Consider the following 20,573-nt stretch of genomic DNA (forward strand, 5'->3'; position numbering starts at 1 on the left):
ACAATAGGGGGCACAGGTGGTGCATCCTCCAGTCAACCCATGGCACCTGAATCTGTCCCGTGACCTCCTGCCGGCAGCAAGCCTTCAACACTTCACGTGGCCTCACAGTGCACCGAGCCTGGCACAGACACCATGTTGGCGTCACCGCCACTTAGGTGACAAATGGTGATTGTTTTAAGATAAACTTAAATGTTTGTCATGTGAACTCCACTCTTCTACAGCTGTAAATCATCCCCTTCTTGCAGGCAGGATTGGTGGACTACACAGCGATGAGGCCATCGCTTGCGTGAGATGCACACCTCCAGGAGAGTGATGTAGCACAAAGAGTAGGAGGGAGTACAGCAAGTAGGGTTGGATGCACCGTGGGAGGTTTTCCTGCCTAAAAGGACATTTAGAAGGTGCCTTGTCTCAAAGAAAATTGAGATTTTTTTAAGTGCAGTTGGTGGATAGAATTTTAGGTGCTGTCAGGGCAATATCGCACAGCATTACAGTTTTAGGAACCGAGGGAGTTGAATCTCCCAAGCCCCAAAAATATTCAAACACAAAAATGCATACCATGTTATCAATATTCTTGGTTCTTTCGGTAAAGTGACGTAGAAGGGAAATAATCAAATAATAAAAATATAAAACAATAAAAATTCTCACGTTTCGACTGCAACACAAGCAATCATCAACAGATTGCTTGTGTTGCAGTCAAAACGTCGTGAGAATTTTTATTGTTTTATATTTTTATTATTTCCCTTCTACGTCACTTTACCGAAAGAACCAAGAATATGAATCCCTGCAGTCACGAAAGCTTTAAATCAAAATGTTATCAATACTTGAAGCAATGATCAAATGGATCAAACGTTTTTACAGAAGGAATGGGGCAGGGTTATTGGAGGATTAATGACACAAAATTAGAAATGACAACTCAGATACATTGTAAAAACCCTTCTAATTTATGTGCAGAAAGCAATATGTATCATACTATGAGAATAACGTTTTGCTGGCTGGCTGGCTGACTTCCCAGCTAGGGTGAGTGGAGGTCACCCACATCCCACAGCGTTGGGGCCGGGTTCGAATATGGCACTGAAGTCGCGCCTCCACCCCACCCACTCTCCACCCTAGCAGTGTCCGACATCATACTAGATGAGAAAAGTTTTGCTGACTGGCTGGCGAGCGGGTCACGTACAAAGGACGTGCAAGGATGCTAGTCTAGTATAAAATAGAAAGATATCTTTCTTCATTTTACGGCAAATAATCAAACACATTTCCTCACACAAGTCTTTTTTCTCAAGATTCACTTCACTCAGTAGTTTGTTTTGCGGTGACGAAACGCGAAATTCCGTGCCTGTGCAAATAAGCAGGGAAATACTTAAAAGTTACAAAATAACGCAGAACACTCACTGGAATGTATGAAACGTACGCTGCAATTGAAACGAGAAAATAATTCTAAACTCAAGCAACGCATGCGGTTTTCACAAGTTTAAATATAAACCATTTATTGTTTTGTCACTTCCATGAGGCATAAAACAATTGTGTTCCAACAAAAAAACACAAAGCAAGAACCACTACCAAAAAACTGTAGCTGTAATACGAAAAAACACGGCACTTTGTATTGCCAAGAAAAATGTAACTGTTGCAGCAAAGCATTCGGCAAACTTACGGTTTCAACAACAACTTCGTACATTTTCAGTTCTAAACTAGGATATGGGATTCGAACTAAACGACAAAAAAACGTGAGTCAATCTTATCCACAAAAAAGCTTCACCTTTACGGGAAAACGTGACAAAGCAAAGCGCCACACCGATGCACACTGGTGTGGACCAAACGGTGCAAGTGTTCAAGAGCTCGAGTCTTTGATCTTCAGTGCATGACCATGCTGTGTTGGAAGACATCATAAAAAAAATATATATACATCAATTACATCAACTTCAAGAAAGCCACACACTCTTATATCAGGAGTAAACTACAGCAAAACACGCTTTGTTATCTGTCACTTTACCATTCGGAACGCTCTAATAACCGGCATGTCATAGACGACAATACAATTCTTCCTTCACGTATCCGTAAAAATTCCAATAGCCATCCGACATCTTGCCGTGCGCTTATTGTAGATCTGTTGTTGTTTACGGGATCTTCAGGATGCTGCAGGAGTGGTGGTGCTAGCGGCAGACAGTGCATACAGTACTGCACTACTGAATACTGCACTTTAAACGGCCCCACTGCTTCTCTGCAATCAACTTAAAATGCTCTACAACTCACCTTTATAAAACAGTAGATTATTATTTCTTATACCATAGTTGAAATGTAGGCTTAGTTTATTTCTTGAAAAGTTGTATGTACTTGGTAAATGTATGTTGAACTTTTTTGCACTGTACGTATCCAACCGCGCTAATCGCAGGTGGGGTGAGGGGAAGGACAACAAATTAAACACAAAAAGCAGTGCTAAAAAAAATAGTTTTCAATCTAGATTTAAAAGTGCATAGGTCTAGTGGCTTCCTAATATGGGAAGAGCGTTCCAGACGGGCACAGAAGTGCATCTTGAAGCGTGTGCTGCAGCGAATGCCTTTGTTCAATAGCCAAAAGCCGCTGCGAGGCTAACCGGAGTTCGCGTGATGGTTTATGCTCCTTGATGAGATGAGCAAGGTATTGTGGTTAATTTACGGCAAGTACTTTGTGCATAATAAGCGAGACCTCATGTAATGTATTAGTTCGGCAACTGAAAGCCAACGCAGCGCGGCAGCATCATCGCATGACGACGGGACTTGATGACGACGCTCACCGGCTTGTCAAGCACCACGTCGTACTTGGGCAGGGAGCGCTTGACCCAGCAGAGGGGGCTGTACAGATAGTTAAGCAGAAGCTCACGCGAGTAGACGATCCTGCCTTGAGAAGGCAATTGCACACGCACGCAGCAGCAACAGCAGCAGCAATACAGAAGGGTTTCAATAGAGAAGTTCGGTGAAAAATCTCTTTCCGCAGCCTCTTTTGCAAAAGCATAAGGCTCTATGCTGTGAGATTTCCAAATGACATGATGCCAATAACACAACTGGCATAAATTGTGAGAGATGTTAACTACCCCGCCTGGTACTGTCATGGATTCAATCCCGATCCTGACGCCTGTATTATTGGAGTTTGTGCATTCTCCCCGTGGTCGTGTGGGCTTTTCTCCAGGTCCTTCGGTTTTTCTCTCCACATTTAGAATCAATGTGCGCTTAAGAGCATTTGACTGCTGCTATACATTTCCACATGATAAGCCACTTCATTGAGCTATCACTTGTGGCCAGGTTGCTTCTGGAAAAGAGCCATTTAGCGCAGTGGGCCTTACCTGGTAAAATAAAAAAAGTTTTAGTTCATATATTAAAATAATAAGTGATCGCAAGGTCACATTGAAGCACATGCTGCTAGTCATCGCACTGCTTTGTAACACGAATAGACAGTACAGTAAAGTATCACAATTTTTGGCAAGAGCTATTGTTCAGATAACACAGAAAATATTTAGCAAAGTTTAGTTAGTTTTTAAAACATTTTGAAATAATCCTATGCTGTTGTTATTGCGTTGTTTCTAGATTTGAAGCTTTCGTGACTGCAAGGATTCATATTCTTAGGTTTTTTCGGTAAAGTCACGTAGGTAAAACATCAAAATACAAATAAAATAAAATAAAAAATCACGACGTTTCGGAGGCAACACAAGTCTCCGTCATCAGGTGGGACCGTCACAGCCGGATTAGCTGCATCAAGTGAGACAATGATTCAAGATGTAATCCCTTAAAAGCAAGTTGAGGAGGGGAGGAGAGGGGGGGGGGGAGCTCATCAGAATGTGGTAGCCAATGAATGGAACGTATCGGGAGGGAGGGGGGCGGGGCTCAAAGGCGGCACGGAGTGCCACGTACAACGCATCGGGAGGGGGAGGGGGGCGGGGCCAAAAGGATGGACTGCGGCTTGGACGCGGTTTCTGCTGCACACGCCAACGCATTGGACAGAGAGGGGGAGGGGAGGCCTGATACACATGACAGAAAAAGAACGAAAATGCCCATGTTTATACCAATGAAGAGAGTACTGTTAAACATTGGGGATGTTAACACTCGGTAAAGTAAAGTAAAATAGTGCCTGTCAGATAACATGGTCCAAAAAAGTGTAATTAAGTCTTTTTTGCGTGGTTGATAACATCTTTCCAATGATTACTAAGTTTGTACCCATCATCACGGTTGAAATTATGTCTGTGTTTGTATATTTGTATGGCTTCGTGTACAAACCTTTGATGGTAGCCGGGAGGTTTGCAGAGAACTTTGGTCTCGGAAAAGACAATTTCATGAGAGCCCACCGAGTTGTAGCAATGATCGGCAACGGCCGAAGAATCAGTTCTGCCGTGTTTCAGATCTGACTTGTGCTCGCGGACACGATCAGAAACATGACGTTTCGTTTCTCCAATGTAGCAATCACCACAAATGCAACTCAATTTGTAGACTCCAGGATACTGTAAGTCAGGAACGACATCCTTCACAGATGGAATCAGATCACGGATTTTATGCACTGTACTGAATCGGACTTGGATCTTATGTTTGTTTAGAATTTTGGAGATCTTTTTGGTCACGCCAGCTATGTATGGTAACGTGATAGTTTTGGTCGGAGTTTCATGTGGCTGTTTCTGTGTGGTGGGAGAGACAGCTTGGCGGATAGTACGGTCAGAGTATCCGTTCATCCTGAGGGCCCGATGTACATGTCTTAATTCACCGGTCAGGTGGTGTTGGTCAGAAATGCCATGGGCTCTGTGGTATAGCGTTTTGATGAGATAATTCTTTTGAGCTGGGTGGTGGTGGGAATCCGGTTTCAAGTAGGAATCCGGATTCCCACCACCACCCAGCTCAAAAGAATTCTCTCATCAAAACGCTATACCACAGAGCCCATGGCATTTCTGACCAACACCACCTGACCGGTGAATTAAGACATGTACATCGGGCCCTCAGGATGAACGGATACTCTGACCGTACTATCCGCCAAGCTGTCTCTCCCACCACACAGAAACAGCCACATGAAACTCCGACCAAAACTATCACGTTACCATACATAGCTGGCGTGACCAAAAAGATCTCCAAAATTCTAAACAAACATAAGATCCAAGTCCGATTCAGTACAGTGCATAAAATCCGTGATCTGATTCCATCTGTGAAGGATGTCGTTCCTGACTTACAGTATCCTGGAGTCTACAAATTGAGTTGCATTTGTGGTGATTGCTACATTGGAGAAACGAAACGTCATGTTTCTGATCGTGTCCGCGAGCACAAGTCAGATCTGAAACACGGCAGAACTGATTCTTCGGCCGTTGCCGATCATTGCTACAACTCGGTGGGCTCTCATGAAATTGTCTTTTCCGAGACCAAGGTTCTCTGCAAACCTCCCGGCTACCATCAAAGGTTTGTACACGAAGCCATACAAATATACAAACACAGACATAATTTCAACCGTGATGATGGGTACAAACTTAGTAATCATTGGAAAGATGTTATCAACCACGCAAAAAAGACTTAATTACACTTTTTTGGACCATCTTATCTGACAGGCACTATTTTACTTTACTTTACCGAGTGTTAACATCCCCAATGTTTAACAGTACTCTCTTCATTGGTATAAACATGGGCATTTTCGTTCTTTTTCTATCATGTGTATCAGGCCTCCCCTCCCCCTCTCTGTCCAATGCGTTGGCGTGTGCAGCAGAAACCGCGTCCAAGCCGCCGTCCATCCTTTTGGCCCCGCTCCCCTCCCCCTCCCGATGCGTTCCATTCATTGGCTACCACATTCTGATGAGCTCCCCCCCCCCCCTCCTCCCCCCCTCAACTTGCTTTTAAGGGATTACATCTTGAATCATTGCCTCACTTGATGCAGCTAATCCGGCTGTGACGGTCCCACCTGATGACGGAGACTTGTGTTGCCTCCGAAACGTCGTGATTTTTTATTTTATTTTAATTAATTTTGATGTTTTACCTACGTGACTTTACCGAAAAAACCTAAGAATATTGCGTTGTTCTTTTTGGTGTTGTTAAACACGAGGACCTATAAGGAGGGAACTGTACCATTCTTTGTGGGAATGTCTTCCGGATCTGCAACGTGCACCGGTGCCGTCGCCAGGCTCAAATAGCCGTAAAGGGAGTGCAGCGGCGACGCGAGACCCGGCGTATTGCGGGACGCGCGGTGCTCACTGGGAATCGCAGCTCCTGTACGTCAACACACATTTACGAAACAGTCAAAATAAATAAAATTACAATGAATTCAACAAGGGGGTTCACTGTGCTTTACGTGATATGTAAAAACACACAATACACGTAGAACATGAGAATATATTCAGCATTCGCTCATTATCCCATCAGCCCATCATCAACTCTGGTGATGACTAAACAAGTAACACTTTGTGGGTAGTCAACAGCCACTCTTCTTTACAGTATAATAGGAATAAAGTTAATCATTTTTACAATTAGCATAAGGCCAGCAACAGATATGAAGACAACCGAATGCTTCGAGCTTTACCGATATTGAAAAAACATTGAGACAAATGTGTAAACAAATTCGATCATGTAAAAAGTGTAAAATAAAAACATTCTGATTACTGTCACGCGAAATAAAACCCAATTGAAATATAAAAAGTCACGTTTCAAGCAGAAACGTTAGTTTTTAATAAAATATATGGAACATTAGGAAAGCGTTTTGTAAAATTCAGCAGAGGCTTGTGTGTGTTATTGGCTTCAGATTTGTGTTAATTACCTTCCTGGGCATCTCTGAAGCAGTTATGGAGGACCAAGGCCTGTGAACGAAAAAAGATTCACGTAGTTATGCCGCGAATGTGAATACAACCAATTTTTAACGTACGCTCCACAATTTCCCATAGATGTGGACCGATATTGGGATCCAAACGTACAGATGGAGTCTTAAAGTGTATTTAGTTTAACTTAGGAAAGCCTCATCGCCGAATCAAAAGACTCCTTTAGGAGGGTCCTACCAAGTTTTTTTGCAGCAGGGGAATTACATTGAGGAACACGCAGGTAATTGTTCATCAATGGCAGGCTCCGGCCCTTGCCAGTGTGACACTATGTTGTTCTTTAGCAATGACAGGAAATCCGGAGAAACCCATGCAGAACAGGGGGAGAATGTACACACTCCACACGGAAAGGCACCTATACAGGAATCCCTCGAGTTACGGAATCTTAACGGCTTTTGCCATCCTCAGAGTACTGAAAACTAGGGATGTGTTTCAGACCATTATTCCAACTCTACCCCTTGCCTAAAATTATAGACCTATATCACTTTTCACAACACAAAATTAACAATAATAATGAACATAAATATTAAAACGATTTAATAATAGTTAATACTAAAAATCCTCTTCAGGGAACTCACCAAAAGATCTGCATGTTGAATGACTGGCAAGGTGCTGTGGAGGTGTCGCTGTTGCACCATGGGGACACTGTGACACTGTGGCTGATCGATGCCGCAGCCTCCCAGGTGGTTCATTTAATGATCTCACGGCGCATGGCCGCAGTGAAATTTCGTAAATGCAGAAATTCAATTTCGTTAATCGAAAAGTGTCTGTAATTTGTCAATTCGTTTACGCGAAATTTCCGAAACCCAACGTTCGGGAATCAAAGAATACCTGCATCGGGAATAGAACCCAGGTCCCTTCTGGCCGTGAGGCACATATGTTACCGCCACTACGTCACACTGCCACCCATTGCGTTTCTTAAATGTGTAATGATTTGACATAAGAATATTTTTTTTCACAAGAACAATACTTTCAAGCACCTTAGCTTTTGCCCGCTGATCCATGAATATTTTCAGTCGAATGTCTTGCTTTGTGTAAACACATTCCTCCAAGGCTGTGTCTGTTGATTGGAAAAAAGCAAAATGTCAAAACTAAATTCAAAATACAGACCACCACATTCTTACACACTGTGCTGTGAGATTAGTGCTTGTTGCATGTAACCGTGAAAGTGATATTTTTAATGCTCAGAGCTGGAATTTACCCAACTTAAGCACAGAACCAAATTTGTATGTGTTTTTTTCGTGCAGTCATTCGTGACCCTCAACTTACGACAAATGAGAAGCGCGTTTTAATCACAAGTGGCTGGGACCCATATTTAAAGGCAGAATTTCAGCGCTGTTGGCTGAGCACTGCGAGCCACCTCAGGAAATTACAAATTCCTACCACGGAGACCAGTTTCCATTGGATAACAGCTGTTGTTTTTCCACAAATTGGTAGCTATTTTATCGAAGCCAGAGGGGTTATGAGCGTAGTTGAAACTTTAACCTGTCTGAAATTACAAGTCACATGGTCTCCCACAGCAGCAGTTGATCAGGCACGAACCGGAAGTGTTGTCATGAATTGGAGAACAACATTTTTATCATTCCCAAAGACAATTCAAATGTCGATTGCCACACTCCTACCAGGGGACACTGGTGGTCCCTTGGCGTCTGCTGACGCGTTGTTCTTCACTCGAGAGCCGTCGGCAGACGATGGTGGCTGGCAGCCGCTTGTCTCTGGACGTGAGAGCAGCCGCTGGCGATCATCCGCGAAGTTCCCATTCCGGGGGCGGGAACACGGCAGCCGCTGGCGATCATCCGCGAAGTTCCCATTCCGAGGGCCGGAACACGGCAGCCGCTGGCGATCATCCGCGAAGTTCCCATTCCGGGGGCGGGAACACGGCAGCCGCTGGCGATCATCCGCGAAGTTCCCATTCCGGGGGCCGGAACACGGCAGCGGCTGGCGATCATCCGCGAAGTTCCCATTCCGGGGGCGGGAACATGGCAGCCGCTGGCGATCATCCGCGAAGTTCCCATTCCGGGGGCGGGAACACGCCATCGCCCGACGCAACAGGGACTTCGGCTAGCGCTCCGGCTAGAATTCCACGGATTGTTACTCCCCGATCGAGCGCTGCTGAGTAATTCACGTTAACCGTGCTAGGGACAAAACCAAAACAAAAATTTGTCAGCTGATAACATCTCTTCGCTGATAATATGAGTGGGCTGGTGTCTGTGTCAATTGAACCGGCAATGCAAATATCATGAGTTCTAATACTGGGATAAGTCGACGATTTTAAAGACACTGGCATTATTTTTTTGCTTTGTTCACAATTACAAATACTTAGGGACCCTGCACTTATTGTCTGCAACATTGATATTTGCCTTTGTTTTGTTGTTGTTCTGTTCACAAGGAACCACGGATCTCCTTTGTAAAATAGCCAGGCAAGCTGGCTAAACAGGATCATCCGGCGAACAAATGAAATACAAGTCAAACTAACTCTCTGTCGTCTGCTAAAGTAGGGGGCACTTTCGTAAAGATGATTAAATTTCAACAAAACCTCACCGTGAAATTATGTCGATATTTTGGGGGAAAATGGGCCTAATTAATCGATGCGCCCTGTAAATAGCAAGTAAAACGTGGACAAAGGTGAAGATGAAAGGAAGTTAAGAATGGCCAGATAAACTATAAGAATCAGCCGTGACCGCACTGCCAGTGACAATGTAAAGGCTTCACATGCATTGTATAAAATACATCAAACGTTACTTATAAAGACCCTTAAATGATAGGGTTCTTCAATGTTTATTTATGTGCCAATATCTACCTCAATAAAGTAGGCATTCAGTGCACATTCTTAATACGTTCAACGTTGCAGTAGTTTCATAACCGGTTTAAAAACACACGTAAATTAAGGAATAAATAATACTATAAACCGATATCCTGTAATGCCATCGAAGGCACATTGTCCACATCACCCGGAATGTGGCCGATCTCGGAAGCGAAGCTGGGGCCGAGCCTGGACCGCGTGTGGATGTGCCACGCGCGCGCGTCCCAGGTGCTACAGGCTGCTGCGGGAACACGGGGGGGGGGGCGGGAACACGTGGGGGGGGGGGGCTGGAACACGTGGGGGGGGGCGGGAACACGTGGGGGGGGGGCGGAAACACGTGGGGGGGGGGGGCGGGAACACGTAGAGGGGGGGGGGCGAGAACACGTAGAGGGGGGGGGGCGGGAACACGTAGAGGGGGGGGCGGGAACACGTAGAGGGGGGCGCGGGGAACACGTGGGGGGGGGGGGCGGGAACACGGGGGGGGGGGGCGGGAACACGGGGGGGGGGGCGGGAACACGTGGGGGGGGGGCGGGAACACGTGGGGGGGGCGGGCACACGTGGGGGGCACCCACGGGGACAGTGCCGCAAAGCCATCATTCTACTGTACTCAACCTCTTAAAACTACCAACGCCAAAATGCGCCCGCAAATATATATACAGTATTTTAAAAAGATATCACACTCGACACATTCATCAAGAACACTTTGTGTGTGATCTTCAAATAAATGGCGACGTTTCGGGCAATGACACTTCGTAGCACAAATGTTTCGCGGGTTTACTCTCCAACACACCGGTGTGCTAAACTAGTACCTGCCTATGGCGGGTTTAACGACACGTGCATATTTATATTTACCCCCCCCCCCCCAAAAAAAAACCTCATGAATATTACTCTTTGGTTTTTTCGGTAAAGTCACGTAGGTAAAAAAGAAAATAAATTAAATCACGTTTCGGAGGCAACACAAGCTTCCGTCTTCAGGTTGAACCGTCACAGCAAAATTACTGATACAGTACTGATAGCCATTTTACTGATATAGTACTGATACAGTAATTGTACTGATACAGTAATTTTGCTGGCAGTACTTACAGTAATTGTATTGATACAGTACTGATACAGTAATTTTACCGATACAGTACTGATACAGTAGTTTTACTGATACAGTACTGATACAGTAATTTTACTGATACAGTACTGATACAGTAATTTTACTGATACAATACTGATAGTAATTTTGCAGATACAGTACTGATACAGTAACTTCACAAATACAGTAATTTTACTGATACAGTACCGATACAGTAACTTTACTGATACAGTACTGATACAGAAATTTTACTGATAAAGTACCCATACAGTGATTTTTTAATACATACAAAAAAGTAACGTTTACACGTTTGTTTTGCCACGAGTCGTTTCCTTACTCACACGTTTCACTATTCTCGTCTTCGACGCTAACAGCGAAGTCGTCCAGATGGCGCTGCCACGTGGTCAGCCACGACGGCCGGCGTCGTTTCGCCGTTCCCCCTACGGGAGTTTGCAGGGCCACGGATCGCAGCTCTTGAGGCTCGCCTCGAACGTTTTCTCGACGAACTCATCCGTAAGCGTCTTCAATAATGTTTCCCCTTTGCGAGTTTACGATGCTGGTGCAGAAGTTTGCAACGGTTGCGAGGCCAAAATATTCGCACGAACGCGTCTCGGCTTTTGACGTCTCCGTTGACTTCACTTTACGGCTCCGCTGGTTGGGTTGCGCTGTCACAATTACACGGTAAAAACGTTATTAATTACTTAAAAATTCCGTTCACAATCAACACTCGGGAGGCTAAATTCGGTGCAGGCGGGAGTCTGAAAACTCCGCGCGCCTCCAATTCAATAATGGCGGCAAATGTTTGCCCCCCTTTGGGTGAAGTCGCGTCACGTGATCGTTTTTAAACTTGGGGGAGGGGGAAATAATGGGGGGGGAGGAGGGGGGAGAAATGGCGGCGGCGCGGGGAGGGAGGGGGACAATGGGGGGGGAGGAGGGGGAATTGGGGAGGGGTGAGAAATGGCGGCGGAGGGGGGGTAATGGGGAGGGGGGCAATAAGGGGGGGAGGAGGGGGTTAAATGGGGGGGAGGAGGGGAAAATCGGGGGGAGGGAGACAATGGTGAGGGGGGAAAGGGGGGAGGAGGGTGAATATGGGGGAGGGGTGAGAAATGGCGGCGGAGGGGGGGAGAAATGGCGGTGGAGGGGGGCAATGGGGGGGGGGCAATTGGGGGGGGAGGGGGGGCAATGGGGGGGAGGCAATGGGGGGAGGAGGGCAATGAGGGGGGGGGGGGGAGTTCGATTCCCGGCTCGCGTGCCCAAACACCGGTGAACGATTGTCTGAACAGGTCGTGGGCCTCCCCTAGGTCGACTCAGCCTCAAATGAGCACCTGGTGCGGTGTGTAAACAAAAAAACATCGCCACTTGGGAGACAAAGGTGGTCCGGGCGTGGCTTTCATAGGTGCACTTGCCCAACAGTCTGTGAAGGCTATAACGAACGATCTTTGTCGTGGGAGGGGGGGGGGGGTCGGCACTTCCTTTGCAGCGATTGGATTAACGGCGGCCGATTCTGAGCCAATCAGCGGCACGCACGCGCCGGCTGCACGCGCTGGCGCCCGCTATCAAATGGCGGTCCTGTCCATTTTGGGCTCCCAGACGACGCCTGCGGTTTAGACTTTGGCGGCCAAACTGATCGCGGTAAGTTGGTCCAATGGCTTTAATGGCAATTCTTAATTTTTAGAACTTTCGTGACTGCAGGAATTATTATTTGTTTCTTTCGGTTAAGTCACGTCTAAAGATAAAATAATAAATTAAATTAAATAATAGAATACGACGTTTCGATTGCAACACAAGCAATCATCATCAGGTATAATGAAATAGCGACATAAAATCTAACCAAAATTGCACAAGGTTGTCACTGTGGTAGGGATCGTGGTTGACTGACAGGCTCAAGAGCACGAATTCACTCACCGCGTCCTTCTACCACGTGATCTGGTGATAACCATTATCTATGTTGAACTTGTTTTGCAACGTACGTATAGCCAAACGTGTTAATCGGAGGTGTGGGGCAAGGACAACAAACTAAACTTATGGCTGACCTTGATGTCAGGTAACAAGTTAAAGCTCACCTTTTCTCTATCGCCCATTCTCTTCCCTCCCCTCCCCTCGCCCCTCCACTCCTTCCCATCCCTTCCCTCCCCTTTCATGATCCCTAAGTACCCCTCGATCACAGTCACTCATTCCTCAATCCTTGCACGCCCCTGCCATATAACTGATTTTATTCTGTTACCGTTTTTTAAACTACATCAAGTGCCTTGAGTCAAGGCGCTCTAGATGAATATAACATGTTAATTTTTTTTGCACCGTACGTAGCCAACCGTGCTAATCGGAGGTGCGGGGAAAGGGCAACAGACTAAACACAAAAAGCAGTTCTAAAAAAATTTGTTTTCAATCGAGATGATTTAAAAGTGCATAGCTCCAGTGGCTTCCTAATATCGGATGGAAGAGCATTCCAGATGACCGCAGAAGCTTATTTGAAAGTGCGCGATGCAGTGACCACCTTTGTTCGATGGTTAGCCAACAGCTGCTGTGCAGATGACCAGAATTTGCATGATGGTTTATGCTCCTTGACGAGATCAGCAATGTATTGTTGTTCGTTTATGGTAAACACTTTGTGTGTAATAAGTGCGACGTTATCATGAATTCGTTCAGCAACTGGAAGCCAATTCAGCTCAGCGAGCACTGGACGGGTTACCATGACAGTGCAGTTTACCATGGAAGTCCAGTTTACCATGTAAGTTCAGTTTACCATGGAAGTGCAGTTTACCATGCACGTCCAGTTTACCATGTAAGTTCAGTTTACCATGGAAGTGAAGTTTACCATGGAAGTCAAGTTTACCAAGGAAGTGCAGTTTACCATGCACGTCCAGTTTACCATGTAAGTTCAGTTTACCATGTATGTCCAGTTTACCATGGAAGTGTAGTTTAACATGGAAGTCCAGTTTACCATGGAAGTGCAGTTTACCATGGGAGACTAGTTTCCCATGAAAGTCCAGTTCACCACGTCCAGTTTAGCATGGAAGTCCAGTTTACCATGGAAGTCCAGTTTACTATGGAAATGCAGTTTCCCATGGAAGTGTAGCTTACCATGGAAGTCCACTTTACCATGGAAATGCAGTTTACCATAGAAGTCCAGGTTACCATGGAAGTACAGTTTCATCATGCACGTCCAGTTTACCATGCAAGTGTAATAACAGCCATAGAGGGTTCACGTGGGGATTGGCTTGCCTGTCCTGCTTTGTAGCCAATAAGGGATGAGCCAGGGAGCATGGCCTCGGCGTGATCTTGGCATGTCAGCAGGGGTGATTGGCCTGGCCATTCGGGGCCCCAGCTAATGGGGAGCCGGATCAGAGGCGTGGTCCCGGGATTGACAGGGAACCATCGGGAATGGTCAATGCTGTCTATGGAGGATTAGCTGGGGGGTACCACGTGACGAAGGGATTAAGAGAGAGAGAGAGAACAATCGAGAGCAGACTTGGGAACGACAAGAGCAGGGTCACGCGCATACGGGGGCTCTGGGTGCCACGTGCGCGGTGGGGACTTGGTGTGAAGTCTGCCCTCTCTCCGTTGTCTGCCAGCAACGGAGAGTGTGTGAGTAAAGTGTAATTGTGGAAGTGGAAATAAAAAGGACTGATTCCGAAGCCGTCTCAAGAAGGATTATTACATTGGTGTCAGAAGTGCTTCTGCGACTGTTTGGACGATCGTCAAGATGTCCAAACACCCCAGAAAAAAGAACCTGCCCGTGCCTCCATCGGAGGAAGAGGTCGAGACGGATGAAGATGAGCTGTTGGGAGCTACAGCCCCTCTGCCGCCTGCTGATAATACTCTCCTCGACGCCTCTCAGCGTCGACCGGGGGAAGATGCGACCACCGCAGGAACAAAAGACGAATGGCGGCTGATGGCGGAGCAGATCGAGTCATTACGCGCCATTCTGCTAAGCCTGGTGACCGCGGTGGCGTCCTCACCAGCCGTGGGTCGCCAGACCGCCGATCAGCTGGACGCCGCAGGAAGGGGTCCTGCAAAGGAATCTGAGTCCGCCATTGCTCCTGCCACGCGGGAGGACGCCGTCGTTTTGGGTGGGGCGGCTGCGCCGGAGCCGTCGGCCACCATTTTGGGCGCACCTACCGCCACGCGGCTGCCGGACGCCATTTTGCCTGCAACGGGTGGAGAGCGGGAACGGCAGTCGGAGACGCCCGCGGCGCGCGTTTGCCACCGCGGACATCGCCTTCCACAAATTAAAGAATTTATCGCCGGGGGCAATTGGAGTGTTTTTACGTGGCGCTTCGAGTCAGCTTTTAGATCCGTGAACTGGACGGAGGATGAAGCGCTGGGAGCGCTACCTACACTGCTTGATGATGTTTCTCTGGGGGTCTTCCGCTCCATCCCGGCGTCCAAGAAGAAGACACTGCGGGATGCGTTCGCAGAGATGGCGGAATTTTATGACCCACCGACGTCAGCCACCAGAAAATTTATGTCGCGTCGCCGAGCATTGGAGGAGTCGCCGTTGGCTTATCGGGGGGCGTTGATGGCGCTGGCCATGGCTGCCTACCCTGACGCGACGGCCGATCATTTGGATCCTCTCATCCTTTCCCATATGCTGGAGTTGTCTCAGGAGCTCAACATTTCTCTACCAGTGTGCGGCCACGAACCGCTTACATCGCGATGGGTGGCGTGCTGCCTGGACGCTAAGTTTAATATCAAGCGTTGGGACCAAATGGCGGCGTGGACGGGGAAACCCGAAATCGACGGGCCGCCTTTGGGGTGGTCTCCGTGGCTGGTTGTCCACTGCTCCGACAACTCGTGCGACGACGACATGCTGGCTGCTGCTGTTCCGCATAGGATTCCGGGACGGCGGCTGCGCGACCAGCGTGGCGACTACACGGCCCGTCCACGTGCAAGGGCCGGGTCGTCCGACCGCCGGCCGACGACGGCCGCGTGTTTCAAGTGCGGCAGACGGGGCCATTTCGCCCGTGACTGCCGCTGCCGGCCTCTGCTGTCGCCTCTTCCGCCAAGGGGACCTCCATCTCCTCCACCTGCTGCGGAGCTGCAACAACCTCGGACGAGTCGGCACAAATCGGACACCCGGCAGGTCTTGTCACATCACTCATCCACTCGCACTCATTCTTACACTCCTAAGGATAATTTTACTTCTCCTGCTCCATTTACACGCTCTGCTACACAGTGGAAGAAATTGGCTCGCAGGGTTGTGGCTGCGGCGTCGGGCTCGTCGACGGTATGGGGTACCATCGACGGCATTGACGTCCGTATCTTGGTAGACACGGGCACGTCTGCTACCATCATTTCAGATGTTATTTTTCATTTGTTGTCCATTCCTATGTCGCGGATACGCAGGGTTAATGATGCGTGTGTTGCCGCAAATGGGGGAAGCATGGGTATCTGTGGTCAAGTAGATGTGAGCATCGCTATCGGAAATATTACCGCCGCAGGACCTGTGTTAATCTCTCGCTCGCTAGCTGTTCCATGCTTGCTTGGTACTGATTTCCTGCGCCGGATGCCGCTGAGAATACGGGTCGACAAGGACTGTTTGGAAATGCCGGGGGGTCGTAGGATGGCGTTCCTGCCTTCCCTGCTGGCCAATGCGCCTACAGGTAACGCAGTTACTGCCGTAGTTGCTGCTACGGTGGAGGTTCCGTCGGGAGCGCAAATGCTCATTCCGCTGCGTTACCGAAAACCCCTTCAAATGGGACGGGATGCGAAGGGCGTGCTATTATCCCCATCGAATTCGGTATCTAAATCTTTTTCTTTAGCAGCGGCACAAACGATCGTGCGACCAGGTCAGGCACCTTTCATACAGGTGTTGAATGGGGGACCTGACCGCGTTGTTGTTCCGGAGGGATCGGTGCTGGCTCACGCCACTACCGATTTCGCCTCTTGTGACAAAACGCCACGCGCCCGGATGCCCGCGGGTGGGCCTCCGCACGATCGTTCACAAGAACGCTGGATCGCAGATTTATGCGGAGGGAATTCTTCCTTGTCGAATGAACAAAGGAACACCCTGTGTTCACTATTGCTACGGTACGCTGATGTTTTCAGCAGAAATGATTTGGACCTCGGCCGCACGTCGCTTTTGTCGCACCATATTGACACCGGTGCGGCACCTCCCATCTGTATGCACCCTCATCGCATGAGCCCGGCGGAAAGGGAACACGTGCGCGGAGCAGTAGATGAATTGCTGGCGGCGGATATTATTTCGCCGTCCAGCAGCCCTTGGGGCGCGCCCGTCGTTCTGGTTAAGGAAAAAGATGGTGGTACGTGGTTTTACGTTGATTTCCGCCGGTTGAACAAAATTTCGGTGGCGGACGCGTACCCCTTACCGAGGATGGATGACTCGTTGGATGCTTTATCGGGTGCTAAATTCTTTTCCACCCTTGACCTGTCCTCGGGCTTCTGGCAGCTTCCCCTCGATGACGAGTTGAAAGCCAAAACGGCATTCCGCACGCCGCAAGGTCTTTTTGAATTTAATCGGTTGCCTATGGGCTTGAATGCAGCTCCGGCGACGTTTCAGCGGCTCATGGAATTGGTGTTGGCTGGACTACAGTGGGAAACGTGCCTCATATATCTAGACGATATAATTGTCTTCAGCCACACGTTCGAGGAACACCTCCAACGCCTAGAGACAGTTTTTCAAAGAATGCGCGTGGCTGACCTTAAGTTTAAACCTAAGAAATGCCACCTTCTGCAACACTCCGTCCGTTACTTGGGTCATATTGTCAGTTCAGACGGCGTGTCCACTGACCCTCTGAAAACTAAATGTGTACGAGAGTGGCCCACACCCACTTCAGTGGGTGATGTTCGGCGATTTATTGGATTCGCTTCCTATTATCGCCGCTTCGTTAAGAACTTTGCGACGTTGGCAAAACCATTACACGTTCTAACTGGCAAAAATCAAAGATTTAAATGGGGAGCGGAGGAAGAAAGTTCTTTTAGGGCACTTCGGGACCACCTCGCCACGGCGCCTACGCTAGATTACCCAGACTTCTCACAGCCGTTCCTCCTTGATACGGATGCTAGTGATATCAGCATTGGGGCCGTTTTGTCGCAACGTAAGGACGGGGTTGAGCGAGTGGTGGCGTACGGCAGCAGGGTTCTATCCCCTGCGGAAACGCGATATTGCGTGACAAGGCGGGAACTTTTGGCAATTGTCCATTTTGTTCGATTGTACCGGCCGTATCTGTATGGACGGAAATTCCTGGTTCGCACTGATCATGCGGCTTTGCAATAATCCTTGAAATTGGATCAGCCGTCAGGTCAACTGGCTCCGTGGTTGGAGTCGTTACAGGAATTTTCCTTCGATATTACATACCGAAAGGGGGCCCGTCACGCGAACGCTGACGCGCTCTCAAGGCTGCCGCCCGTTCCTCCGTGCACTTGCCTGACGGGCACGCACCGCTGTGCGGCACCGCCCACCTCGCCCTGCCCGGTTATGGGGGCGATAGCAAATGAGGACGACGCAGGGGCGAAAGCGAAGGAGGACGACCAGCAGGTGTCGGTGGACACCAATGATACCTTGCGGCTGCCGCACGCGGTCTGGTTGCGTGAGCAGGAGGCCGATGCCTCGCTGTCTCCGCTACGGAAATTGGTAGGGAAACAAAAATCTCAATTGGCGGGATGGAAGTGGCAGATGTTCCGAGGCAAGTCGGGATTGTTAATGTGTACCGACGGGTTGTCTGACCGACCACGCTTGGTAGTGCCTACTTCGCTTCGTTACGACCTGCTCCGTGCTCTGCACGCTGATAAATTGATGCACCTCGGCGTCCAAAAGACTTTGGCCGCGATGCAAAAGGATTTTTTCTGGGCCGGTATGACGGCAGACGTCAATGACTTTGTCCGCTCATGCCATGATTGTGCAAAGAGGAAGCCGCCTCGGAACCACTATGTACCACCGTTACGTTCCATTGAAGTGTCCCGTATCAACGAATTAGTTGCTCTCGACATTCTGGGCCCGTTTCCCCCGTCGGCTAGGGGCAATAAATACCTTCTGGTCGGGGTGGAATATTTTTCTCGATGGCCGATGGCCTGGCCTCTACCCGACCAAACGGCAGCGTCCATCACCGACGCTTTCTTGAACGGGTATGTCATGGACAAGGGGGCACCTGAGAGGCTGCTCACAGATCAAGGGCGGAATTTCTCCTCTAAATTGCTTAGGGAAGTTTGTGACGCGCTGGGTACAAAGAAAGTTCGCACCTCCCCATACCATCCACAAACAGATGGTATGGTGGAACGATTCAACCGTACCCTCTCGGCTATGCTTTATCACACGGTCAGTGAAAAGCAAACCGATTGGGACCTGCACATACCAGGCGTCTTAGCGGCATACCGCATGGTTCCGCACACGTCCACAGGATACTCACCATTTTTTTTTTATGTATGGCCGTGAAAATGTTCCACCCATCGATGTGCAACTGGGTAAGCCGAGTAAACGACCGTCCCGCTCCTTGCCTGACCACGTGCGTGACTCGCTTGAACGAGTAACGGAGGCGCGAGATGCTGCCCGGTGTGCGACGGCCCGTGCCCAGGCAAGGAACGAACGGTATGCGCGTCGATCGCATACTCGCATGCCTTGGTCAGTGGGAGACCTGGCGTGGCTCCACTGCCCCCAGGTACCGGCGGGCACATCCCCCAAACTGCACAGGCCGTGGCGGGGGCCAGTGACGCTGGTAGATGTTCGGAACTCGCAAAGTATCCGCGTTCAGTACGGAAAACGTCGGTGGTATGTTCATTCCTCGCGACTTAAACCCTATGTTGACGCGCGTGTCGGTCCTTCATCCCCACTAGCTGACCTGCCGGGTTCTGCCGAGCCGACTACGCCGAGTGCCACACCCGTTGATCCCAAGGGGGACTGTGTTGTGCCTCCTACAGATGAACAGGTTCTGAGGGCTGAGGAAGCCCCCGCTGCCCCCCCTCCAACGGGGCCTGCCCTGGACGTGACCAAGCACCAACAACCCACTTCTTCTTCGAGCCTACTACCTCCTGTCCATCCGGAAGCGAAGTGACCATGCGCTGAGAGCGGAGAGGGTCCCACGTCGCGTACGCGGTCGAAATCTCTCCCGTTTCGTTAACGTTTGATCGTTTGGCTATTTTCCCTGTCGTTATTGCGCTGCAGGGGCGCCCTAATGTATGTCGGGTTTTTCATGGGTGACTGTTTTAAGTGTTGTTAGGCGCGGGGGCGCCGTTTCACCCTCTATTGTTAAATGCACCTTGGTGCCCTAATAAGATATTTTACGGAATTGGTTCATCACCTTTTTCCCAGCCGAGACGGCTAAATTTTTTCACCGGGGGGGGGGGGGGGTGATGTAATAACAGCCATAGAGGGTTCACGTGGGGATTGGCTAGCCGGTCCTACTTTGTAGCCAATAAGGGATGAGCCAGGGAGCATGGCCTCGGCGTGATCTCGGCATGTCAGCAGGGGTGATTGGCCTGGCCATTCGGGGCCCCAGCTAATGGGGAGCCGGATCAGAGGCGTGGTCCCGGGATTGACAGGGAACCATCGGGAACGGTCAATGCTGTCTATGGAGGATTGGCTGGGGGGTACCACGTGACGAAGGGATTAAGAGAGAGAGAGAGAGAACGATCGAGAGCAGACTTGGGAACGACAAGAGCAGGGTCACGCGCGTACGGGGGCTCTGGGTGCCACGTGCGCGGTGGGGACTTGGTGTGAAGTCTGCCCTCTCTCCGTTATCTGCCAGCAACGGAGAGTGTGTGAGTAAAGTGTAATTGTGGAAGTGGAAATAAAAAGGACTGATTCCGAAGCCGTCTCAAGAAGGATTATTACACAAGTATAGTTTACCATGGAAGTGAAGTTTACCATAGGACTCCAGTTTACCATGGAAGTCCAGTTTACCATGGAAGTCAAGTTTACCATTAAAGTCCAGTTTACA

The 20,573-nt window shown here is 49.0% G+C and overlaps 1 protein-coding gene across 2 annotated transcripts; it reads right to left on the bottom strand.

Moving 5' to 3' along the window:
- Window positions 1-1,454: 1,454 nt before the first annotated feature.
- LOC144735185 (uncharacterized) lies at window positions 1,455-11,467 on the bottom strand. 2 transcript variants are annotated; one of them, XM_078617642.1, is made up of 8 exons: window positions 11,022-11,467; window positions 9,748-9,840; window positions 8,419-8,931; window positions 7,777-7,856; window positions 6,742-6,781; window positions 6,057-6,197; window positions 2,768-2,871; window positions 1,455-1,864 (listed from the first exon to the last, which is right to left on the bottom strand). In XM_078617642.1, exons 3-8 carry the CDS (start codon window positions 8,831-8,833, stop codon window positions 1,826-1,828), a joined length of 819 nt encoding a protein of 272 aa, XP_078473768.1. In that variant the 5' UTR covers window positions 8,834-8,931; window positions 9,748-9,840; window positions 11,022-11,467; the 3' UTR covers window positions 1,455-1,825. The 2 variants fall into 2 exon arrangements, with proteins under 2 accessions (XP_078473768.1, XP_078473767.1); XM_078617641.1 differs by having other exon boundaries at window positions 9,748-9,837; window positions 11,022-11,293.
- Window positions 11,468-20,573: the final 9,106 nt, after the last annotated feature.

The sequence above is a fragment of the Lampetra planeri genome, chromosome 54, assembly GCF_965212315.1.
Source record: "Lampetra planeri chromosome 54, kcLamPlan1.2.h2, whole genome shotgun sequence".
NCBI lineage: Eukaryota > Metazoa > Chordata > Hyperoartia > Petromyzontiformes > Petromyzontidae > Lampetra > Lampetra planeri.